Below are 19131 nucleotides of genomic sequence, written 5' to 3'. Positions count from 1 at the left end.
AATGATGTTTCCATTGCTTGTCCACACTTAATTCTTTCTCCTCCTCTTTTTCTGCTCCTCCTGGTTTCTCCATCTCATGCCCTTCCCTCTTGTTTTCCCGATCTCTTTAATTCATCTGGTAGTTGATTAATCTCTTGTGTGCAAATCAAGGTTGCTTTATATCCGTATTGTTGATTCCTCTGTCACGCCTTTATGTTGCTGCCCTCCTTTTAATTCAGTGTTTCTCCTTGTGCAGGCCCTCCCTCAGGTTGCTCATCCGGTGATGCTTCCACAGCGCTTGTATACTCCAGAGACAAACAGCACCGAGCCCACCCCGCTGGAGAGCTCCTATGCGGGAGATGCCAGTGACAGCCAATCTGGTGGGGACAGCAGTGCAGCCAAGCTCCCCCGCAAGAAATCCAGGGTGAGTTAACCTGCCATGACTCGTGGTCAAGTCTATGATGCACTGAAGACCTCAGTCCCCACTGACCTACTTCTGCCCTCCATTTGGTTTATGTAAGGATTGTCGTGGGGCCGTTTGTCAACCGTAACTGAAATACCATCACGCATGCTATTAAGAGTCTTTAATGTTGTAAATCTCATGTTCGAAGAATCGTAAGCTTTGGCTACGCTCGTAGAGTTCACTTTGGTGTTGTGCATACACACAGGCAGATACACATCATCAACACATGTTGACATAGATGAACATAAATGCAAGTATGCAGACGGAAACAAATCTACAGACCTATCCTCTTTCATATACCAGCAGACTAACTGGCAACCATCTACACAGACCTGAAGGTACCCATGCATCTGGACCACTTGACGTGTAGTCACTCTTCCGCAGTGACTGAGAGACATTCGTTATACTAGGAGGATGCATTTTAGCACTGCACGTCCATCTCAAAGTGCAGGATGTGACAGGAGTGTGGAAAGGAGAGAGTAAGAAGGAATTATGATGGTGCAATGTGACAGATCTATTTGAGTACTGAGTAGAGGGTAGAGGCGTTAGTTTGGAGTAAGTAGGAAACAATTGCTGCAGGATAGAGAAGGCTGGAATAGCTGAGGGTAGGACCTAAATCAGGGGTAAACAATGTGAAGAATTGAGGCATGGCACAGAGGTAGGAACTGTAGGCTGTTAGAGATGCCAAGGTAAGCCTGTAAAATAAGGGTCTCGTCCTCAAAAGAATGCACAAAGACAACAAACGTACTAGTGCACTTAAAAGGCACACAACACAGCTGCGCTCAGGGAGCAAACTCGCAGCCACAGATGGGAGAGGGTTTCAGGCTGCCTAAATATTTAGCTCCATTGCTGATGAAATTTAATTTGAAGTGAAGGAAAGACCGTTGTCCATGCTTAATCAAACCTTAACTTTTCTGGAAAGGAATCAGTTGTACTGTTGGATGGAGTACTTCGCTCTCCATACTCTTTGGAACACTGAAGCGACTAACAAAGTGTCTCTCTCTGCATCTCCACTCCACTCTTTGCCTCACTGGCATGATTATACATGCGCGGCACCACAATTTAAAACCTTCATTTGTAGAGTTGATCATCCACATGGTGACTTTATTCATCTATGCCCCCTCTGCCCAGGAAGTGTAGATGCATTCTGCCTACCTAATCCGATAGACTGCATCCAGTTGTAGTGTGTGAAGGTGGCACCTGGTACATTATTGTCCCTGCCTTGGCACAAGACTAACCACACCAGCTGGGCATGGAGTCCATAGACGTGTCTACATCTGACTGACCCTCTATTGTCAGTCTATTTAATGCCTTCCAGGCCTCTGTATTGAGGAGGGCACAGACCTGCTCTTTTGAAAGGCTTCAGTATCAGCTCGGATTCGCCTCTTCATTCAGGTGCTATTGATTCTGCCCACCATCATGGGTCCATACCTGCACACATGATAGTCATGCTGTTGACTCCTCCTTTTGTGTTTTTCATTAGGTGAAAGTCCGTAAAGCCAGTATCTGTGAGCCCAGCGACACAGAGCACGTCAGCAGTTCGAAGGCCACAGGTGAGTGATTGCTCCCCTTTTACTTCGGTGTCCTCCCTGCCATTCTGCCCTTTTGCACATCTCACCCTTACTGGTGTCTGTTGGGCAGCACCCGTCACTTATAGGCATCTGCCCTCTGAAGCCCTACCATCTGGTATGGTTACAAAATATTATGAAACATTCATAACAAGCAATGTCAATAGGTCTGGCTTTAATGTGCTGCCCCCTTCACTCCCACAGGCATACATCTCACCCTACGCTTACAGAGGTACACTGCTCAGCCTGCACTCACACATGCACACTGCACAGCCTGCGCTCGCTCAGTCACGCTGCTGAGCCTGCGCTCGCTCAGTCACGCTGCTGAGCCTGCGCTCGCTCAGTCACGCTGCTGAGCCTGCGCTCGCTCAGTCACGCTGCTGAGCCTGCGCTCGCTCAGTCACGCTGCTGAGCCTGCGCTCGCTCAGTCACGCTGCTGAGCCTGCGCTCGCTCAGTCACGCTGCTGAGCCTGCGCTCGCTCAGTCACGCTGCTGAGCCTGCGCTCGCTCAGTCACGCTGCTGAGCCTGCGCTCGCACAGGCACGCTGCTGAGCCTGCGCTCGCACAGGCACGCTGCTGAGCCTGCGCTCGCACAGGCACGCTGCCGAGCCTGCGCTCGCACAGGCACGCTGCCGAGCCTGCGCTCGCACAGGCACGCTGCCGAGCCTGCACTCTCTCAAGGAACACTGCTCAGCCTGCACTCTCTCAAGGAACACTGCTCAGCCTGCACTCTCTCAAGTAACACTGCTCAGCCTGCACTCTCTCAAGGAACACTGCTCAGCCTGCACTCTCTCAAGGAACACTGCTCAGCCTGCACTCTCTCAAGGAACACTGCTCAGCCTGCACTCTCTCAAGGAACACTGCTCAGCCTGCACTCTCTCAAGGAACACTGCTCAGCCTGCACTCTCTCTGCACTCTCTCAAGGAACACTGCTCAGCCTGCACTCTCTCTGCACTCTCTCAAGGAACACTGCTCAGCCTGCACTCTCTCTGCACTCTCTCAAGGAACACTGCTCAGCCTGCACTCTCTCAAGGAACACTGCTCAGCCTGCACTCTCTCAAGGAACACTGCTCAGCCTGCACTCTCTCAAGGAACACTGCTCAGCCTGCACTCTCTCAAGGAACACTGCTCAGCCTGCACTCTCTCAAGGAACACTGCTCAGCCTGCACTCTCTCAAGGAACACTGCTCAGCCTGCACTCTCTCAAGGAACACTGCTCAGCCTGCACTCTCTCTGCACTCTCTCAAGGAACACTGCTCAGCCTGCACTCTCTCTGCACTCTCTCAAGGAACACTGCTCAGCCTGCACTCTCTCTGCACTCTCTCAAGGAACACTGCTCAGCCTGCACTCTCTCTGCACTCTCTCAAGGAACACTGCTCAGCCTGCACTCTCTCTGCACTCTCTCAAGGAACACTGCTCAGCCTGCACTCTCTCAAGGAACACTGCTCAGCCTGCACTCTCTCAAGTAACACTGCTCAGCCTGCACTCTCTCAAGGAACACTGCTCAGCCTGCACTCTCTCAAGGAACACTGCTCAGCCTGCACTCTCTCTGCACTCTCTCAAGGAACACTGCTCAGCCTGCACTCTCTCTGCACTCTCTCAAGGAACACTGCTCAGCCTGCACTCTCTCAAGGAACACTGCTCAGCCTGCACTCTCTCAAGGAACACTGCTCAGCCTGCACTCTCTCAAGGAACACTGCTCAGCCTGCACTCTCTCAAGTAACACTGCTCAGCCTGCACTCTCTCAAGGAACACTGCTCAGCCTGCACTCTCTCAAGGAACACTGCTCAGCCTGCACTCTCTCAAGGAACACTGCTCAGCCTGCACTCTCTCAAGGAACACTGCTCAGCCTGCACTCTCTCAAGGAACACTGCTCAGCCTGCACTCTCTCAAGGAACACTGCTCAGCCTGCACTCTCTCAAGGAACACTGCTCAGCCTGCACTCTCTCTGCACTCTCTCAAGGAACACTGCTCAGCCTGCACTCTCTCTGCACTCTCTCAAGGAACACTGCTCAGCCTGCACTCTCTCAAGGAACACTGCTCAGCCTGCACTCTCTCAAGGAACACTGCTCAGCCTGCACTCTCTCAAGGAACACTGCTCAGCCTGCACTCTCTCTGCACTCTCTCAAGGAACACTGCTCAGCCTGCACTCTCTCAAGGAACACTGCTCAGCCTGCACTCTCTCTGCACTCTCTCAAGGAACACTGCTCAGCCTGCACTCTCTCTGCACTCTCTCAAGGAACACTGCTCAGCCTGCACTCTCTCAAGGAACACTGCTCAGCCTGCACTCTCTCAAGGAACACTGCTCAGCCTGCACTCTCTCAAGGAACACTGCTCAGCCTGCACTCTCTCAAGGAACACTGCTCAGCCTGCACTCTCCCAAGGAACACTGCTCAGCCTGCACTCTCTCAAGGAACACTGCTCAGCCTGCACTCTCTCAAGGAACACTGCTCAGCCTGCACTCTCTCAAGGAACACTGCTCAGCCTGCACTCTCTCAAGGAACACTGCTCAGCCTGCACACTCTCAAGGAACACTGCTCAGCCTGCACACTCTCAAGGAACACTGCTCAGCCTGCACTCTCCCAAGGAACACTGCTCAGCCTGCACTCTCCCAAGGAACACTGCTCAGCCTGCACTCTCCCAAGGAACACTGCTCAGCCTGCACTCTCCCAAGGAACACTGCTCAGCCTGCACTCTCCCAAGGAACACTGCTCAGCCTGCACTCTCTCAAGGAACACTGCTCAGCCTGCACTCTCTCAAGGAACACTGCTCAGCCTGCACTCTCTCAAGGAACACTGCTCAGCCTGCACGCTCTCAAGGAACACTGCTCAGCCTGCACTCTCTCAAGGAACACTGCTCAGCCTGCACTCTCTCAAGGAACACTGCTCAGCCTGCACTCTCTCTGCACTCTCTCAAGGAACACTGCTCAGCCTGCACTCTCTCTGCACTCTCTCAAGGAACACTGCTCAGCCTGCACTCTCTCTGCACTCTCTCAAGGAACACTGCTCAGCCTGCACTCTCTCAAGGAACACTGCTCAGCCTGCACTCTCTCAAGGAACACTGCTCAGCCTGCACTCTCTCAAGGAACACTGCTCAGCCTGCACTCTCCCAAGGAACACTGCTCAGCCTGCACTCTCTCAAGGAACACTGCTCAGCCTGCACTCTCTCAAGGAACACTGCTCAGCCTGCACTCTCCCAAGGAACACTGCTCAGCCTGCACTCTCTCAAGGAACACTGCTCAGCCTGCACTCTCTCAAGGAACACTGCTCAGCCTGCACTCTCTCAAGGAACACTGCTCAGCCTGCACTCTCTCTGCACTCTCTCAAGGAACACTGCTCAGCCTGCACTCTCTCAAGGAACACTGCTCGGCCTGCACTCTCTCAAGGAACACTGCTCGGCCTGCACTCTCTCAAGGAACACTGCTCAGCCTGCACTCTCCCAAGGAACACTGCTCAGCCTGCACTCTCCCAAGGAACACTGCTCAGCCTGCACTCTCCCAAGGAACACTGCTCAGCCTGCACTCTCTCAAGTAACACTGCTCAGCCTGCACTCTCTCAAGTAACACTGCTCAGCCTGCACTCTCTCAAGTAACACTGCTCAGCCTGCACTCTCTCAAGGAACACTGCTCAGCCTGCACTCTCTCAAGGAACACTGCTCAGCCTGCACTCTCCCAAGGAACACTGCTCAGCCTGCACTCTCTCAAGGAACACTGCTCAGCCTGCACTTTCTCAAGGAACACTGCTCAGCCTGCACTCTCTCAAGGAACACTGCTCAGCCTGCACTCTCTCAAGTAACACTGCTCAGCCTGCACTCTCTCAAGTAACACTGCTCAGCCTGCACTCTCTCAAGGAACACTGCTCAGCCTGCACTCTCTCAAGGAACACTGCTCAGCCTGCACTCTCTCAAGGAACACTGCTCAGCCTGCACTCTCTCAAGGAACACTGCTCAGCCTGCACTCTCTCTGCACTCTCTCAAGGAACACTGCTCAGCCTGCACTCTCTCTGCACTCTCTCAAGGAACACTGCTCAGCCTGCACTCTCTCTGCACTCTCTCAAGGAACACTGCTCAGCCTGCACTCTCTCAAGGAACACTGCTCAGCCTGCACTCTCTCAAGGAACACTGCTCAGCCTGCACTCTCTCAAGGAACACTGCTCAGCCTGCACTCTCTCAAGGAACACTGCTCAGCCTGCACTCTCTCAAGGAACACTGCTCAGCCTGCACTCTCTCAAGGAACACTGCTCAGCCTGCACTCTCTCAAGGAACACTGCTCAGCCTGCACTCTCTCTGCACTCTCTCAAGGAACACTGCTCAGCCTGCACTCTCTCTGCACTCTCTCAAGGAACACTGCTCAGCCTGCACTCTCTCAAGGAACACTGCTCAGCCTGCACTCTCTCAAGGAACACTGCTCAGCCTGCACTCTCTCAAGGAACACTGCTCAGCCTGCACTCTCTCTGCACTCTCTCAAGGAACACTGCTCAGCCTGCACTCTCTCAAGGAACACTGCTCAGCCTGCACTCTCTCTGCACTCTCTCAAGGAACACTGCTCAGCCTGCACTCTCTCTGCACTCTCTCAAGGAACACTGCTCAGCCTGCACTCTCTCTGCACTCTCTCAAGGAACACTGCTCAGCCTGCACTCTCTCAAGGAACACTGCTCAGCCTGCACTCTCTCAAGGAACACTGCTCAGCCTGTACTCTCTCAAGGAACACTGCTCAGCCTGCACTCTCTCAAGGAACACTGCTCAGCCTGCACTCTCTCAAGGAACACTGCTCAGCCTGCACTCTCTCAAGGAACACTGCTCAGCCTGCACTCTCTCAAGGAACACTGCTCAGCCTGCACTCTCTCAAGGAACACTGCTCAGCCTGCACACTCTCAAGGAACACTGCTCAGCCTGCACTCTCCCAAGGAACACTGCTCAGCCTGCACTCTCCCAAGGAACACTGCTCAGCCTGCACTCTCCCAAGGAACACTGCTCAGCCTGCACTCTCCCAAGGAACACTGCTCAGCCTGCACTCTCCCAAGGAACACTGCTCAGCCTGCACTCTCTCAAGGAACACTGCTCAGCCTGCACTCTCTCAAGGAACACTGCTCAGCCTGCACTCTCTCAAGGAACACTGCTCAGCCTGCACGCTCTCAAGGAACACTGCTCAGCCTGCACTCTCTCAAGGAACACTGCTCAGCCTGCACTCTCTCTGCACTCTCTCAAGGAACACTGCTCAGCCTGCACTCTCTCTGCACTCTCTCAAGGAACACTGCTCAGCCTGCACTCTCTCAAGGAACACTGCTCAGCCTGCACTCTCTCAAGGAACACTGCTCAGCCTGCACTCTCTCAAGGAACACTGCTCAGCCTGCACTCTCCCAAGGAACACTGCTCAGCCTGCACTCTCTCAAGGAACACTGCTCAGCCTGCACTCTCTCAAGGAACACTGCTCAGCCTGCACTCTCCCAAGGAACACTGCTCAGCCTGCACTCTCCCAAGGAACACTGCTCAGCCTGCACTCTCTCAAGGAACACTGCTCAGCCTGCACTCTCTCAAGGAACACTGCTCAGCCTGCACTCTCTCAAGGAACACTGCTCAGCCTGCACTCTCTCAAGGAACACTGCTCAGCCTGCACTCTCTCTGCACTCTCTCAAGGAACACTGCTCAGCCTGCACTCTCTCAAGGAACACTGCTCGGCCTGCACTCTCTCAAGGAACACTGCTCAGCCTGCACTCTCTCAAGGAACACTGCTCAGCCTGCACTCTCCCAAGGAACACTGCTCAGCCTGCACTCTCCCAAGGAACACTGCTCAGCCTGCACTCTCCCAAGGAACACTGCTCAGCCTGCACTCTCTCAAGTAACACTGCTCAGCCTGCACTCTCTCAAGGAACACTGCTCAGCCTGCACTCTCTCAAGGAACACTGCTCAGCCTGCACTCTCCCAAGGAACACTGCTCAGCCTGCACTCTCTCAAGGAACACTGCTCAGCCTGCACTCTCTCAAGGAACACTGCTCAGCCTGCACTTTCTCAAGGAACACTGCTCAGCCTGCACTCTCTCAAGGAACACTGCTCAGCCTGCACTCTCTCAAGGAACACTGCTCAGCCTGCACTCTCCCAAGGAACACTGCTCAGCCTGCACTCTCCCAAGGAACACTGCTCAGCCTGCACTCTCTCAAGTAACACTGCTCAGCCTGCACTCTCTCAAGTAACACTGCTCAGCCTGCACTCTCTCAAGGAACACTGCTCAGCCTGCACTCTCTCAAGGAACACTGCTCAGCCTGCACTCTCTCAAGGAACACTGCTCAGCCTGCACTCTCTCAAGGAACACTGCTCAGCCTGCACTCTCTCAAGGAACACTGCTCAGCCTGCACTCTCTCTGCACTCTCTCAAGGAACACTGCTCAGCCTGCACTCACACAGGCACATATCTCACCCTTGACTCGGAAGCACAACTCGCTGTATACTCATACAGGTTAACCTCGCTCTCTGCCCTCATACAACTCATCCGTTTCTCACTGCACTCACACAGGCACACTGCTCAACCTGCAGGCATACTGCTCTGCCTGAGATCATTTCCTCACTGTGTACTCACACAGGCACACTGCTCAGCCTGTACTCACACAGGCACACTGCTCAACCTGCACCAGAAGGGACAGCTCACTGTATACTCATACAGCATAACCTCACTCCCTGCACTCACACAACTCCCCCTTCACTCATACAGATACTTCCCTCACTGCACTCACATGGCACACTACTCAGTCTTCGCTCACACAGGCACGCTGCTCAACTTCCACTCACACAGACACAACTCACTGTATACTCCTACAGCATAACCTCACTCCCTGCACTCTCACAACTCACCCTTCACTCGTACAGAAACTTCTCTCACTCTTCACTCACACAAGCACACTGCTTAATCATCACTCACGCAGGCACACTTCTCGACCTATAATGGCAAAGGCACACAGCACACCCTGCAGCGCTGGCCATAGGGCAGTGTGACTGGTGCCGCTTCACAGCGCGCCAAGCTCGGGGTGCTGCATTATAAATTATTATGAGGTTAAGGCATCTCCTACAGAATGTTTGTGTACTCAAATGATTCAGAATGCGGCTGTGAGACTGGTGCGACGAATACCTTTCAAACATCATGTCTCTCCGTATTTACAGAAGCTCCATTGGTTGAAGGTGGAGAAGCGAATCCAATTTAAGGCCATGATTCTGGCGTATCGGGCCTTAAAAGGAAACTGTCCTAACTACCTTAAGCAAAGATTGAGCATATATAAACAAAATCGGGTGCTACGATCTAATTCTCAGACTCTGCTGCAGGCCCCTCGCTTTGTGAGGGCCCGTTTGGGAGGGAGGACTTTAACAGTGGGTGCAGCATCACTGTGGAACACCCTTCCAGAACCCCTGCGGAAGGTAAACACTGAATCCAGTTTTAGAACAACTTTGAAAACATGGCTTTTTTAGGTCCTTAGTCCCTTAGTCCCGTTGGTTGCAACTCAGCTGCCTCTAGCGCCGGGACACCCCTATTTGGGGTAGCCGTGCGCTCTATAAATCGTATTAATAATAATACCCAGTAGTTTTCAGGGGATTAATAATGCCATGCTAACTCTGATTATCTTCGTGCTGTTTTGTTTTGTCACAATTGTGACTCATCACATACTACTACAGAGGTGTCATACTCCTGCTGCAAAACACAACATGTATCCTGCATATCTCATATATGTGTTGTATGTAAAAGCTCAGTAGGTTACTATAGAGATCATTTTGTAACCATGGTCTCAAGGCACTGGGGGGTTGGGGTGGGGGGAGGTTTTGAAGGCAGCTCAGTTCAGTCGAAGAGCCAGGTCTTGAGGGTCTTCCTGAAGGTGTGCAGGGTGGGGGCGCGCCTGATGTCGTTCTGCAGCTCGTTCTAGGTCTTGGCCGCAATGTAGGAGAAGGTTCTTCCACCCGTTCTTGGTTTGCAGATGCGTGGGGGTTCGGTGAGGGCGAGGTCGGTTGATCGGAGGTTCCTCTTGGGTACGTAGAAGGCAAATCTGTTGCTGAGGTATTGGGGTCTGGTGTTGTGGAGGCACTTGTAGGCATGGGTTAGTATCTTGAAGGTTGCTCTTTTCTCGATGGGGAGCCGGTGGAGGCTGTGCAGGTGCTGGATGATGTGTTCGTGTCGAGGGGATGTGGAGGACGAGTCTGGCTGCAGTGTTCTGTAGGGTCTGGAGTTTGCAGAGCAGAGACTTGTTGATCCTGGCATAGAGGGTGTTTCCGTAGTCCAGTCTGCTGGTTATCAGTGGGTGAGTGACTGTCTTCCTTGATTCGGGAGGGATACATTTGAAGGTCTTTCGGAGGATGCGGAGAGTGTTGAAGCAGGTGGAGGTGACGGCGTTGACCTGTCAAGTTATGGAGAGGGAGGAGTTGAGTACGATGCCGAGGTTTCAGGCGTGGTCCGTAGGGGTGCAGGGGTCTGTCAGGGTGGTGGGCCACTAGGAGTTGTCCCATGTAGAGGGGGAAGGCCCGAGGACGAGGATCTGTCTTCTCCGAGTTGAGCTTCAGGCAGCTGCTGCTCATCCAGGATGCAACATCCCTCATTCCTTCCTGGAAGTTGAGTCTGGTGGTGATGGGGTCCTTGGTGAGAGAGAGGATGAGTTTGGTGTCGTCTGCGTCAGATACTAGGCAAAGTCCGTGCTTTCTGACGATGGTGGCGAGGGGGGCCATGTAGATATTGAAGAGCGTGGGGCTGAGTGACAATCCTTGGGGTACTCTGCAGTTGGTTTGGAGAGGAAGGGTGGGAGTCTGCTTCTTTGGGTTCTGCCGGCGAGGAACGAGTGGAGCCAGTCGATGGCGGTTCCCTGTATGCTGGCTTCGTGGAGTCTAGCAGTGAGTGTGCTGTGGGAGACTGTGTCGAAGGCTGCAAAGAGGTCGAGTGATATCAAGGCTGTGGTGTGGCCTTGGTCGAGGAGGGTGGGGATGTCATCTGTGGCAGCGAGAAGAACGGTCTCGGTGCTATGGTTGCTGCGGAATCCGGATTGGGAGGGGTCGAGAATGGAGTGTTCTTCTATGAATTTCGTTAGTCTGACTTCTGCGTGTTTCCAGTTGTCACAAAAGATGCTGGTTTCGAAGGTGGTGTTGATGGTGCGTCTTAGTTCCGGGGTGATGGCGATGGTGGCTCTGTGGAAGATGTACAGGGGACAGGGGTCTGTGGGGGCTCCTGAGTGGATGCTTTTCATGGTCGATGCGGTGTCTTCGGTGGTGATTGGGGTCCAGTAGGAGAGGGTAGGCTGTTTTGGAGTCTGGTGTCTGGTCGTTGAAGTTGTCGTAGAGGCCCTTGATTTTCAGATGGAAGTAGGAGCCAAGCGTGTTGCAGAGGTCCTGGGAAGGGAGTGTTATCTGTGGTTTTGCTGGGGGTGGTTTCGATGACTCGTGCCGCTCTGTCAATTATATTTTAGCTGCTATGATTTTTTGGGGACCTTTTAAGCACAATTTGACACCATAATTCATTGGTTTCATTTGGCCAGGCTTGTGGAACATACAGTTATAAGATTCTGCCCTTCCATGGTTCATAGATGTTCTTGCTGATAGAACATTTCACCTTGTGTGAGTCTCTTTGTGACTCCATTAACTCACCTGATTCAATCATTTGGTTTCTCTATGTGAATGATACCCAATTATGGTGAAGCTAGCTGGTGAGCTTCATTCAGTCGCATGCCTAGTACAGGACCGCCTCTCCACAGTCCATCTATGGATGAGAGCTAACATCTAAAACTAAACGGTGGTAAGGCAGAGATTTTGTGCCATACCCGGCCATCACTCTTCTGGGAACTCCCTTTTTGGTCTTCACTGAGCTCTATAACTACTCGTGTGACTGTGTAAGAAGCGTGTTTATCAGAACAGGTTTAGTCTGTGGTGGAAACATGCTTTTACCAATGTCACAGACTGAGCAGACTGCACCTTATTCCCGTTTATCATAGGGAGCAGATCCATTAAATGTGTTTGTGTACGCATGCTTGGGCCACTGTAACTCAGCATATCTCAGTCTTCTGGAGTCTGTATCCAGACGTTACAGTTAGTCCAGAGGTACAATGCAAGACTGACCCTTGGCGTACTGCGAAGTAATCCCATCTCTCCTGCTCTTGTCTGACTGCATTGGTTGCCAGGGAAGGGAAGGATCCTTTTCAGAGTTATGCGTCAGGTCTGGTGCCTTTGTTTTGGTTCGGGGGCTTGAGCTGGGCTAGCGCCTACCCGAGTCAAAAAGGAAGATCATCCTGGAGTCATTCTGAAGTCATCCGATGACTTCAGCCAGACCCAAGTCAAAAAGGAAGATCATCCTGGAGTCATTCTGAAGTCATCCGATGACTTCAGCCAGGCCCAAGTCAAAAAGGAAGATCATCCTGGAGTCATTCTGAAGTCATCCGATGACTTCAGCCAGACCCAAGTCAAAAAGGAAGATCATCCTGGAGCCATTCTGAAGTCATTCGATGACTTCAGCCAGGCTATTCCTGCAATTATCTGGGGAAGTCGTCCAAAGCCATCCTGAAGTATGCCTATAGGGTGGAATATTTAAATGAGATGACTCTAGAGTCATCAGAGAAACGACTCCAGGATTAGCTCCTGATTACTTCACTGGAAAGCATGTGATGATCTTGTACTACTGCAGGATGATCCCACGATGATTTCAGGATTAGGCTGGGTTACTCCAGGATGATCCTATGAGTATTTCAGCATGGGGCTGTATATTACAGAATCCTCTTGTGATTACTTCAGAATGAGGCTGCATTACTCATGGATGATCCACGGATAACTTTAGAATGGGACTGGGGCCGCACTAGTCGATGAATTCATGATGGGGATGCATTACCGTAGGATGGGTTCTGGCTGTGATACTGCATGGCGGGTTCAATATGCAGATTTATTACTTTATAGTGACCTTGAGTAGTAATGCTTGATTGACATACACAGGATGTTAGGAAATACAGTTTTATTAGTTTGTTAGCAGACCAAATTATTGCTACAAAAACAAGCCTTGGCAAAGCCAATAGGTCTTGCCTTTTTGACCATGTGGCTTGCCAATGTCTTCTGCCGATGGTCTGCAGTATCTGTTAAAATAAACAAGCATTGGGAAAGCCAAAATGTCTGGCCTTTGCAAAAGCTAATGGCTTTGCCAATATGTTTTAGCGATATTGTATACGAGCGTGGCTGGTGTTTAGCATGGCTAAAGGTTAGTGGGGTACAGGAGAGTTGCATGTCAAAGTGCAATGTGATGAAGTGGCGTAGATTATAGCGGCAGAGTGTCATGGGGTAGTGTACAACAGGGTGGCGTTGAGTGTTGCGTAGAGTGGTGTACAGTAGATTGCTGTGGAGAGGCATAAAGTGGAGTAGTGTAGAAGAGTGGAATGGCAGAGTGGAGTAAAGAGTAGTAGAATCGAGTGTCAGAGTGGAGTGGCTTACAGCGGGGTAGTGTGTTGTAGAATAGAGTGGAGTAAAGTGGCATGGAGGGGGTTATGTAGAGCGTTGTTGAGTAGTGCTGTAGGGTGGCATAGCATTGAGTAGTGTTGTAGAGTGGAGAGGCATAGATTGGAGTAGAGTTTAATGGAATAGTGCATCACAGAGTGGAGTATCATAGCTTATAGTGTCTTAAAGTGCAGTAGCCTAGATTGAAGCTTGTAAAACACAGAGGCGCAGAGTAGACTGGCTTAGAGTGCACTGGTTGAGTAAAGTGGTGTCGAACCGTTCAAGCACAAGAGGGTGTCCGTGATGAGTATGGTGCTCCCCCCCCCCAATAAAAGTTTTAGCAAAAATAGGACTCAATTTAAAAATGGCTAAAAGCTTTAAGTTTTACAGCTAATCTAACAAGACACTTAAGAACTGTTGTAATATTTCATATTTTGCTGTGTAACCTCAACTCTACCCTGGGTCGTTTGGGAACTGGCAATGTTCTAGGGGCGATTTCATGTGTGTTCTGGGCAGTTCAGATCAACAAGATGCGTGATTTCACAAGTCCTGTTATTTTTCAACATTTCTAAAGTGCCGTTGTGCAGTTCTACCTTCCCGCGCCCTTCATTTCTCTCAACTGCCCATTGCAAGACAGGCTGGGACCATGAATAGATGCAGCGCGTTCCCCATCTAGGATCCTGTACAGCAGGGACCTCTTTGAAGTCTCCAGTAGGCAGTTCTAAACATAGCGGTAAATAGGTCATAAAGAAATATGAGTAAAGATCATGAAATAGCCGCACTTAAACCATGAAATAAACCTCCAAGTATTAGTGTGTGTCCTCCGAAGCAGAGGAAATCGAACCAAAAATTAGACAATAGCTGTACAAGCAATTAATCGACTAAATCCAACCCCAAACACCAGTCTGTAATTTTGAGCAACATTGTCATATTTCTATAAATGGAAGCTTAAGATATTCTAGTTTACACCAGGGGCACCTTATTACCAGATGAGGAGCTGGGTCATGGTCTGTGAAGGCAGCACGCGTGTGCATACTCAGGAGTTTGTGCCTGTGCTGGGGAGAGGGCAGCAGGGAAGGATGGGGGGCAGTGTCAGATCCCTGCTCCATCTCTCACTGCTGGCATACAAGCATGGGCTTGAAGGGCTGCATGAGCTCCTGCCTGGGGTGGGGAGAGGGCAGCAGGGAAGGATTGGGGGCAGTGTCGGATCCCTGCTCCATCTCTCACTGTTGGCATACAAGCATCGCTTGAAGGGCTGCATGAGCTCCTGCCTGGGGTGGGGAGAGGGCAGCAGGGAAGGATGAGGGGCAGTGTCAGATCCCTGCTCCATCTCTCACTGCTGGCATACAAGCATGGGCTTGAAGGGCTGCATGAGCTCCTGCCTGGGGTGGGGAGAGGTCAGCAGGGAAGGATGGGGGGCAGTGTCAGATCCCTGCTCCATCTCTCACTGCCGGCATACAAGCATCGCTTGAAGGGCTGCATGAGCTCCTGCCTGGGGTGGGGAGAGGGCAGCAGGGAAGGATGGGGGGCAGTGTCAGATCCCTGCTCCATCTCTCACTGCCGGCATACAAGCATCGCTTGAAGGGCTGCATGAGGTCCTGCCCGGGTGGGGAGAGGTCAGCAGGGAAGGATGGGGGGCATTGTCAGATCCCTGCTCCATCTCTCACTGCTGGCATACAAGCATTGCTTGAAGGGCTGCATGAGCTCCTGCCCGGGTGGGGAGAGGTCAGCAGGGAAGGATGGGGGGCAGTGTCAGATCCCTGCTCCATCTCTCACTGCTGGCATACAAGCATGGGCTTGAAGGGCTGCATGAGCTCCTGCCTGGGGTGGGGAGAGGGCAGCAGGGAAGGATGGGGGGCAGTGTCAGATCCCTGCTCCATCTCTCACTGCTGGCATACAAGCATTGCTTGAAGGGCTGCATGAGGTCCTGCCCGGGTGGGGAGAGGTCAGCAGGGAAGGATGGGGGGCATTGTCAGATCCCTGCTCAATCTCTCACTGCCGGCATACAAGCATTGCTTGAAGGGCTGCATGAGCTCCTGCCCGGGTGGGGAGAGGTCAGCAGGGAAGGATGGGGGGCAGTGTCAGATCCCTGCTCCATCTCTCACTGCCGGCATACAAGCATTGCTTGAAGGGCTGCATGAGCTCCTGCCCGGGCGGGGAGAGGTCAGCAGGGAAGGATGGGGGGCAGTGTCAGATCCCTGCTCCATCTCTCACTGCCGGCATACAAGCATCGCTTGAAGGGCTGCATGAGCTCCTGCCTGTGCTAGGGAGAGGACAGCAGGGAAGGATGGGGGGCAGTGTCAGATCCCTGCTCCATCTCTCACTGCTGGCATACAAGCATCGCTTGAAGGGCTGCATGAGCTCCTGCCTGTGCTAGGGAGAGGACAGCAGGGAAGGATGGGGGGCAGTGTCAGATCCCTGCTCCATCTCTCACTGCTGGCATACAAGCATCGCTTGAAGGGCTGCATGAGCTCCTGCCTGGAGTGGGGAGTGGGCAGCAGGGAAGGATCGGGGGCAGTGTCAGATCCCTGCTCCATCTCTCACTGCTGGCATCCAAGCATCGCTTGAAGGGCTGCCTGGGGTGGGGAGAGGGCAGCAGGGAAGGATGGGGGGCAGTGTCAGATCCCTGCTCCATCTCTCACTGCTGGCATACAAGCATCGCTTGAAGGGCTGCATGAGCTCCTGCCTGGGGTGGGGAGAAGCCAGCAGGGAAGGATGGGGGGCAGTGTCAGATCCCTGCTCCATCTCTCACTGCTGGCATACAAGCATCGCTTGAAGGGCTGCATGAGCTCCTGCCTGGGGTGGGGAGAGGGCAGCAGGGAAGGATGGGGGCAGTGTCAGATCCCTGCTCCATCTCTCACTGCTGGCATACAAGCATCGCTTGAAGGGCTGCATGAGCTCCTGCCTGGGGTGGGGAGAGGGCAGCAGGGAAGGATGGGGGCAGTGTCAGATACCTGCTCCATCTCTCACTGCTGGCATACAAGCATCGCTTGAAGGGCTGCATGAGCTCCTGCCTGGGGTGGGTGGACAGTTATTGACAGCCCCCAGGACAAGGGATGCCTGGTCTGTCTCCTCACAAAAGCCTCCATGGGAGGGGTAATTTAGCCTCTTTCTAGGTGGCACTTATTGCACCTCCCAAAGCCCCTGTATCTCCACCCCAGCATGAGTATTGATGCAGACCAAAGGCTTTGCTTACATGCAAAACACCTTTCAAATTAGTGTCACTGCATATGTTTTCCCTCTTGTGGAAAATCCCTTTCCCTATACACCCAACCTTGTGGAGTGCCTTCTCAGTGCTGTCCTAAAAGCTGGTTTACGCCAGTTGTCAGGAGTAAATATCTGACTGCTTTGTAGTGTGAATGGGCCATAGAAAGGTTTTTGCCGACCCATAAACTGATGAGTTTGAGGGTGTTCCCAACCTTTCAAGAACATCTTTCCCTGTAGGTCCCACCCCTGCCAGCAGATGCACTGATGTATAACGTTAAACCCTGTGCCCGCCCCTTCTCGATTCCTTCCTGTATGGCCTCTGCCTCACGTTACTTTGCTTCTTACTTTTTGCAGATATCGTTCTCCATCACCAGCAGGACATCGCGCGCATTGACAGTTTCCGAGATCAGTTCGGGGCAGACTGGCTTCAATACAGACACCATCTGGAAAACGAGCTCAGTGGGTCCCAGCAAGAGGAACCCACATGCATTGTACAGAAGACTGATGTCACTGACACGGAGGTCCCACCCGCCACCTCGACTGACAGCAAGGTCCAGGAGGAGGATAGAACCCTGGACCTGCGAACAGGAATCTCCCCTCCCAAGGACACCAGTGAACAATCCCAGAAGCCCTCCGTGAGGGAAGCTGCCTGTGAGAGCGAGCAGGACAAGAAACCTGCTGAAAGCATGAAACGAGAAGAACACCGGAGCGAGGAAAAGAGGAATGTGGATCCAAAGGATGTAGAGGGTAAAGCTTGCTTCCAGGAATGACTTGCATTAAGGCCCTTCTGTAAGGATCACTCTGTCTTCGTCTCTCAATGCTTCCTCTTACGTGTGCATGCAGTACCCTGTGCCTGCTTTGTGCTCTCTTCCTCTTACGTGTGCATGCAGTACTCTGTGCCTGCTTTGTGCTCTCTTCCTCTTCCGTGTGCATGCAGTACCCTGTGCCTGCTTTGTGCTCTCTTCCTCTTACGTGTGCATGCAGTACTCTGTGCATGCTTTGTGCTCTCTTCCTCTTACGTGTGCATGCAGTACTCTGTGCCTGCTTTGTGCTCTCTTCCTCTTACGTGTGCATGCAGTACTCTGTGCCTGCTTTGTGCTCTCTTCCTCTTCCGTGTGCATGCAGTACTCTGTGCCTGCTTTGTGCTTTCTTCCTCTTACGTGTGCATGCAGTACTCTGTGCCTGCTTTGTGCTCTCTTCCTCTTCCGTGTGCATGCAGTACTCTGTGCCTGCTTTGTGCTCTCTTCCTCTTTCGTGTGCATGCAGTACTCTGTGCCTGCTTTCTGCTCTCTTCCTCTTATGTGTGTATGCAGTACTCTGTGCCTGCTTTGTACTCTCTTCCTCTTGCGTGTGCATGCAGTACTCTGTGCCTGCTTTGTACTCTCTTCCTCTTGCTTGTGCATTCAGTACTCTGTGCCTGCTTTGTGATCTCTTACGTGTGCATGCAGTACTCTGTGCCTGCTTTGTGCTCTCTTCCTCTTACGTGTGCATGCAGTACTCTGTGCCTGCTTTCTGCTCTCTTCCTCTTTCGTGTGCATGCAGTACTCTGTGCCTGCTTTCTGCTCTCTTCCTCTTGTGTGTGCATGCAGTACTCTGTGCCTGCTTTGTACTCTCTTCCTCTTATGTGTGCATGCAGTACTCTGTGCCTGCTTTGTACTCTCTTCCTCTTGCGTGTGCATTCAGCGCTGTGCCTGCTTTGTGCTCTCTTCCTCTTACGTGTGCATGCAGTACCCTTGGCCTGTTTTGTACTCTCTTCCTCTTACGTGTGCATGCAGTACTCTGTGCCTGCTTTGTGCTCTCTTCCTCTTACGTGTGCATGCAGTACTCTGTGCCTCCTTTGTGCTCTCTTCCTCTTTCGTGTGCATGCAGTACTCTGTGCCTGCTTTGTTCTCTCTTCCTCTTTCGTGTGCGTGCAGTACTCTGTACCTGCTTTGTGCTCTCTTCCTCTTACGTGTGCATGCAGTACTCTGTGCCTGCTTTCTGCTCTCTCCCTCTTACGTGTGCATGCAGTACTCTGTGCCTGCTTTGTGCTCTCTTCCTCTTTCGTGTACATGCAGTACCCTGTGCCTGCTTTGTGCTCTCCTACTGTGCATACAAGCTCCTTCATGTTTGCCTCTCCTCCTCTTCATGCTATGTGTGGATCTTCCTCTGCAGTGCTTTGTGAGTCTGCCCCCATCTGTCCTCTCCAGTGTTTGGAGCCTCCCCACTGCTGCATGCCTTCCAAGACATATGGTTCCCCAATGCCATGCTCCTACCCTCTAGTTTATGCATTTCATTTTTTACAAGCATCCCTTTGCTCTTATTCCTGTGACATGCTAGTTCTATTTATTGTCGGTGTCCACGACTTCCTTGGGATGTTTTCTTGTCTCCCTTATACCGTGTGCTTTATGCTTTACTTTTCTTTGTCTGTACCGGTCTTAACAATCGCTCCACTCTGCTATGGCTGCTATGTATACTGTCTGTTCTAGAGACTGCCTCTGTTTGCTACT

General features: G+C 52.2%; 1 protein-coding gene across 1 annotated transcript in view; it reads left to right on the top strand.

Annotated features, from left to right (window-relative positions):
- The window catches only part of STK11IP (serine/threonine kinase 11 interacting protein), a 410719-nt gene that overhangs the window by 180645 nt on the left and 210943 nt on the right, over positions 1–19131 (top strand). Inside the window, exons 12-14 of the mRNA XM_085650186.1 lie at positions 236–403; positions 1926–1995; positions 16997–17389. Of these exons, the coding sequence (XP_085506312.1) occupies positions 236–403; positions 1926–1995; positions 16997–17389 (631 nt within the window). The remainder of the gene's footprint in view (positions 1–235; positions 404–1925; positions 1996–16996; positions 17390–19131) is intronic.

Source organism: Triturus cristatus, chromosome 3_2 (genome assembly GCF_964204655.1).
Source record: "Triturus cristatus chromosome 3_2, aTriCri1.1, whole genome shotgun sequence".
In the NCBI taxonomy this organism is placed as follows: domain Eukaryota; kingdom Metazoa; phylum Chordata; class Amphibia; order Caudata; family Salamandridae; genus Triturus; species Triturus cristatus.
This window is presented reverse-complemented; position numbering and strand designations above follow the sequence as displayed.